Genomic DNA, 6,681 nt, shown 5'->3' with positions numbered 1-6,681 from the left:
TCTCGCAGAAAATGATGACGGGCCTTCTCATATTTCAGCGCAATCAAACATAAACAATATTAATTACGCTAATGGCAAGCATGCACAATAAAATATCCCTAATCTCGTGTAATGTTAAGAGGGGATTCATTTTTCCTGCAACACTTTCATTTATTTCCCTGACAGCTCCACCATCCTTCTTTCCACAGATTAAACACATCAATTTTGTCACCTGCTACGTACGGACAATTAGCAGCGATCTTTGAACGAGAGCGTACAGTAGCTCGACAGCCGAGCCACGGAAAAAAAAAAAAAAAGAAAGAAAGAAGAACGCCGCTAATCAAACGCACGACACAACAAAGACATAGTCTTCTAATCCACGGCTGCTTTTCAGATCAGCAAATTACATTTTAACGGCTCGGCTTATGTTTTATGAGAAACACAAGAAGCAAAAAAAGATCTATATTTTTTTTACATTTATTTAGAAAGTACACCACTGGTCAAAAAACAACTACAAAAGTGCAGAAGATTAACAGACAAGGAGAAAGAGAGAGAGAGAGACACACACACACACACACACACACACACACACAGTGTGAGGGCTGACAAATCTCTCCTGAAGAAACACAAAGCTGCCGTAGAGATTAGGCGACTAATAAGTATTCAAATTAGGCATAAATTTTACATGCCCAATGTTTAAAATATTCAGAGAAGGGCCTCTTGATTGCCTTTACGCGGATTTTATGAACAACGTAATGGAGTGTTTTTTAATGCCACAATGAAGGAGACTAAAAAGTAAGGTATGAGTTTAGGACACTGTTCCTACTCCAAAGTGAAAAAAAAAAAAAAATGCTAATTAAAATTACATTTCGGATCACTGTAATCCCAGTTTGCACTCTAGAAATTCAAATATGACTTCAATGAAAAGACAAAACTGATTATTCCCAGAATTAAACACACGTTTTTAAAATAACTAAAGAACAGATAACATTTTGATGTAATATTTGAAAAAAAAAAAAGAAGAAAAGAAAAAGATTTTTTTTTTTTCACTTCAAATTTGGTTTTGGGTTTAATGACGCGGAATACTGATCCTGTCATTATAGAAACACACATTATTAACACTGTATCCTCTAAATCCACATGATCCACAACTGGCGTGTAGGTGTCTAACTGAACGTAATGCTCATGCAGATGTATGCAAAGTGTATTCAGAGAGATCAGGTGCTGCTTTAACCTTAATGACAGCGGTGAGATAAATTAATTAGCCATCTGAAGGCAGCATCCAAATCTGCCAATTACAATGTCAATTAGAAACACATCCTCGCTCGCGATCGTTTCCACGCGATGGAGCGGACGACGCGAGGAGGGTGTGTGGTTTACGCGTCTGAATGACACTGAGTGAAGGAGAGAGTCTAGTACGGGACTGTACCGCCTGAGAGAGATGGACGGAGCGAGAGGGAAAGAGAGAGAGGGAAGAAAGCCAGCACCCAAAGTCTGTCTTCATTCTACTGCGTGACCCTCGTTTCTCCGTCTCTGACCCTTGAGACCGACCGCCTGTCACTATAACACACTGATTTTCCCTAAAAACCCACTGGGGTCGAGGGTTCGTGCTATTGGAACAATATTTACAGCCCTCGCTGTACTCCTAGTGTGGAAAAGCTCCGGTCCATTTGACACCGGAAAAATTGGACGAGTCCTAAAACACATTTCAGCGAGTCGCTGTGATAAACACAGAGCTTGAGAGCCGTTATTACCCATATCATCTTGATAACAGTCATAATCTAAAAGGAAAATCTGTGCTGGTGTGTATTCAGGAAGGTTGATAAAAAAAACCCAAATCGCTCCATTTCTGGAATAAAAGATGTTATTTGGATCTGTTTCTTTTCTCGCTGTGTGTTTTTGTGTGTGTGTGCTTTAAACGCTGTAACAGTACCAGGCGTGCGATTCCTTTCTGGCTGTGCAAATGTTTGCTCTCGAATCGTAGGCTGTGCAAATCTGTCCTTTCCATCAGGTGAAAAATCCCAGACAGGATCCTGACAACGCATTCAAGGGCTACGCCTGTGATTTCGGGTGGGTGGGTTAGCAAAGAAAGGTGTGGGGAGGGAAAGCCACAAATATAGCCCAGATGTTTCTCATACACACACACACACACTCCTCATCATGAAGGAGTAAAGTTACTCATGCTTGTTTGAGCTGATCTGATTTTACAACCGCAAATGTTGCCTCATTATCAAACGCAGCACCCTTCTTATCGGGGCTCGGGTATCAATTCTAAGTTCTCCATCATCTAAAGGCGCTCGGAAACCGCGGGACGTTTTATACAAGTCGCTGAAAAGGGGCACCAGAGGCTGCAACTGTGACATTAACACAGTCACACACACACACAGAAGTCATCCACTTCATTTTTCCCCTCCCGTGGAAACCGGCAGCCCTCTCCCCTGATAGGACGAGCAGAACAGACCTGAAAAAGAGCTTGATGATTATTTCAGGGAGGCATAGGAAAGGCAGACTCTGTGATCCAAGAAGACTAGTCATTATCAGTGCATTGCTCAGGTGCCCGGAATCCTAACATTGCAAGGAAGGGTGAAAAAAGACGAGGGAAAAAAAAAAATACTAAAAATTACATTTCACAGTCTGCTAGCTTCACTCGCTCTGATTCAGTTAAGATATGGATACCATTTAAAATAATCACAAATTCTGTGCTCCACTGAAATTAATTCATCATTGCCACAAGTTACAATGCATACAAAATAAAGCAGCGCGGCGCTCCACTATTCTCCAATATTTAACAGTCGGGAATACTTAATAAATCAAAATGCCAGATTTCAGAAACGATGATGCAAAGTTGGAATTTCATCCCGTGCATCTGTACTACACGAGAAATGGAGAATGTGATAATTAAAAATGCCACTGAACACCTAAAAAATGCAGTCTTAAAAGTTAAACAACGCATGCCAGCAGTCCTTTTTGGCTCTTAGGGGTCACCGTACACCGTTAATGACTCTCCTCTAAACCTGAATGTAATATTACAGGCCCCCTCTTCTCAGACAGAGGGATTTCAAAGTGATTCACAATGGACGAGATTACAGAGTAAAAAGAGCATGAGGGAAATCATATTTATACCACGAGTTCAAAAATGAAAAGGGAGGATGAATACATCGCTTTTCAGGATTAATAGTATGCAAAGTAACCGAATCAAGTGTTGTTATCAGTGGTAAAAAGAGAACACATTCAAGAGGAAAAAATTCAATTCATCGTTTCACTCGTGATAAATAGACCATCTGTGATTCGATTCATTCAGCGCTGAATGTTCAGAACTTAATTCTGGGCTATTTACATTAAAAGTAGGAGAAAAGAAAGAGACTGAGGGGACAAAAGAACACTGCAATAAATCCTGGAGAAGCTCTGAAACAAAACCAAAACATACACAATTCATAAATGCTAAACACGTTGTGACCTACAAAGATTTTCCAGCGCTTCCGGGGGGAAAAAAGAGAAAAGTGAGTGAGTGTTTCAAGTCTTTCCATTTGATTCAAATTTTACCCAGCAAGCACCTCCCTCTCGGACGTGGGTGACAAGACAGTGACGCTGGTATCTCATCAAGCAGTCCCCGTGCCTGCATTTTGGGTAATTTCTTTAATTAACTCAACCCACCTAATCACCAGTAATTGACCTATAAAAGTAGGAGGCCCCATTGTCTGCTCCAATCATCTTTGGCAGGAGGAGACGGTCTCTCCCTCGCTCTCTTTCTCACTATTTATCCATCTTCTTTCACTATTTACCTGCCTCAAAACGCATATTTCATTTCATTTCGTGCCGCAATTATCCTTTGTGACACCGGCTGCGTGTGGGGCGAGATTAAAAGGCTTGGGGTGGAGGGGGCAAGCGTGCTCGCCCCTGCCCGGGACACGCGGCCGCGTTAACGACCGGGACGGCCCTGCTGCCGCCACACAGACACGAACTCAGAGAGACATAGCTCATGGTGACGTTTCCACTTATTTGAGGCTGATTAGGGTCATTATGTCCCACTGCTCTGATTTATGTTGTCATTCTTTCGGCCCGGTCCTGCATCGATAGATCTTAATGAATTGGTAAATAAGGGTGAAGATTACACTTGACAACACCGCAACATTTCTCATTCATACCCGACAAGATTTATGTAACCAATTAGGGCGGTAACAGGCGAGATTGGTCGAGAGAAAAATAATCTTTCCCGAGGAAAATTACCCAGAGTCTAAAACCTCGACAAAATAGATAATGGGCAGTCTTTAAGGGAGACTTAGTCACAGAGCGAGAGCTTGGGCTGAAGGGTTCTCAGAAGTGCATTTAAAGAGGGAAGCGGCTCTTGTAGGACTTTCAAATTGATTTTTTTTTTTTTTTCTTAAAAATTCAACCACAAGACTGCAGGAACACGAGCACACACACGCACACACACACACACACTAACTAATCAGCCACCATCTGCATGTCCAAACCAGAGGCCATGAAATCAATGGATTAAAAATTAACCTCTCACCAACAAAGAAGCACTTTGATGTGCAAATGTGAACTCAAGGAGGTAGATTGCAAACTAGTACAATGCACATAAGAGAGAAAAAAAAAATACAAGACAATCGTTTCTCCATGACTTCACTGTGTGATGATGCCTCGACTGAAGAAATCATTTGCATTTTTTAATAGTCTGGTATTTCAATTATTTAATTTACATCTGCGCGGTGTGAGTAACCAGTCGACTCATTTCGCATTAAAATATCAGATAAAAAAGGCTGATCATCAATGAGCGCAGACAGGCCGAGGAGGACCCGGAGGGACGTGGGAGAACAGAGGGAGGAAAACGAGAGTGATGCTGGCGTCGTCTCATCCAGCTTCTCCCTTCAAGCACATGCAAATAAGGCTGTGATGCTTAACTGCATCATTTATGGGGATAATAGCGGCATCATCATTACGGGACTCAAATTAAATTACATCACAATTAGCATAACAAAGTGATTGGTTAAACTTTCAAAACAAATAACCGCCTTGGCTAATGAGCGATGTTAATTGGCATGGGCTCTTTCTAAAAAAAAAAGAAGAAAAAAAAGAAATTGTTTTGGTTAAACAATTTTTGAAATTCATATTTTTCTTTTTTGTTTTGTTTATTGTTTTCTTTTATTAATTTTTTGAGAGGGTATAAAAGGAGACATAAAAAAAAAGTTCAGCGAGGGGATTTGCATAATAAAAAAACACACCAAATATGCAGCATTTAATTTGATCACACTAAACAAGCTATTACAATCAGACTCAGGAGAACAATGTAAATTATCCATATGATTCTCCATATGTACTAATCACCCAGCTCATTATGCATCAGAGTATTAAATTATAAAGAAGACAACGTCCACATTCCAGCACAAAGCCATATAAAAACTTAATAATATGCTCACAATAGCCCAATAGTGAGCGTCGCTCACCCTTATGAATATTTAAGTAAACAAATTGTCTGCCCGCCTTTGCTAGGGATAATTAGTACTCGAGGGCTAATCATTTGACTGACCCCACCTCCAAAATGGGACAGGCTCGTTGAAGTTTTAGGAGACTGAAATCTTAACTCTTTCAAATTAAAAAAAGAAAAAAAGGAAAAAAAGAAATACACATGTAAAACTAATTACTATTTTACAATTATAAGCCTGATAAAAATTCCAATAGCTGCTCACAAAAATATTTAATTGCTAATATACAGAAAACAAAACCATAAAAAGCACTCAAATGATTTAATTTCCCATCAGCACACTATAAACTCCACAAACACTTCACTTCAAATAAAATCACCTACTAGGCAAAGTCAAATCACACGAGAAACACACACACACACTTAACGGCACGCGCACACACACCCGCACAAAACCACATTCATTATCGTCATTGCCATTATCACCAGCAATTAACCCACAGATGAAAGCAGCCCACAAACCAAGCCGGAGAATGCCTTAAGCCTTGAGGAATGACAGCGAGACTGAAAAGTCCCGATGGATGGGTGAAAGTAGGAAAGCATGGATGGAGGGATGGATGGATGGATGGATAGAGGAAAAGGTGGTTTTATTACCTGCAGGTGAGCAGTGTGGTACGGCAAGCTGGACAGGGTGTTTCGCGGAGAGTCGTGCATCACGGGGAAGAGCGTGCGATTATCAGTGTCATCACTCCAACTGTGTTTATACAGACTCGCATCATAAACAAGCGCCTCTTTGGCCCCGTCCCTCACGCGTCGCTCATGCATACTTAAATCGGCAGTGCACCCATTAAAAAAAACGACCCCTATCTCCTGACAATTATTCCTTCATCTCCACTTGTCACCAAGCAATTACGACAGCGCGCAGACAGGGCCCAATAGGAGACGCGGGGCTTTGGGAAGCCGAGCGACCGGCCGGGAACGAAGGGAGGTGATGAAAAAAGTGCCTAAAATGGAAATGTGTCGCCCTGACCCGGAGCTTTTCTGCCTTTTGTGACGCACTGGAAATACTGGCATCATTAGCATTAAATCTCTCAGAATTCTCCAAAAATGCAACTAATCATTGCAAATTTTCCTGCATCTGTGCTTCCTCTTAAAATGCTCTTCAAAAATGTGTTACTCTCCCTCTTTTTCTTTCTTTCTTTCTTTTTAAAAAAAAAAGGAAGTCTTTCGTCTTGCTGACTGAGTTGCTGAGTGAAAGAAGCGAGTGTGTGTGA

At 41.1% G+C, this 6,681-nt stretch overlaps 1 protein-coding gene across 10 annotated transcripts in view; it reads right to left on the bottom strand.

Moving 5' to 3' along the window:
* The window catches only part of foxp2 (forkhead box P2), a 102,589-nt gene that overhangs the window by 56,591 nt on the left and 39,317 nt on the right, over positions 1 to 6,681 (bottom strand). The window contains exon 1 of one of the 10 annotated variants that reach the window (XM_084111425.1): positions 6,062 to 6,675. The exons of 7 other annotated variants lie outside the window; for them this stretch is intronic. Coding sequence is in view for 2 of the 3 variants with exons in the window: in XM_084111420.1 (XP_083967546.1) it covers positions 6,062 to 6,232 (171 nt within the window). In the remaining variant the exon portion in view is untranslated. Of the gene's footprint in view, positions 1 to 6,061; positions 6,676 to 6,681 lie in introns of those variants that run through there. 2 more of the 10 variants (XM_084111420.1, XM_084111427.1) reach the window with 2 other exon arrangements.

Source organism: Abramis brama (genome assembly GCF_963993115.1).
Source record: "Abramis brama genome assembly, chromosome: 4".
NCBI lineage: Eukaryota > Metazoa > Chordata > Actinopteri > Cypriniformes > Leuciscidae > Abramis > Abramis brama.
Note: the sequence above shows the minus strand (reverse complement) of the source record. Positions and strands in the feature narration are given on the sequence as shown.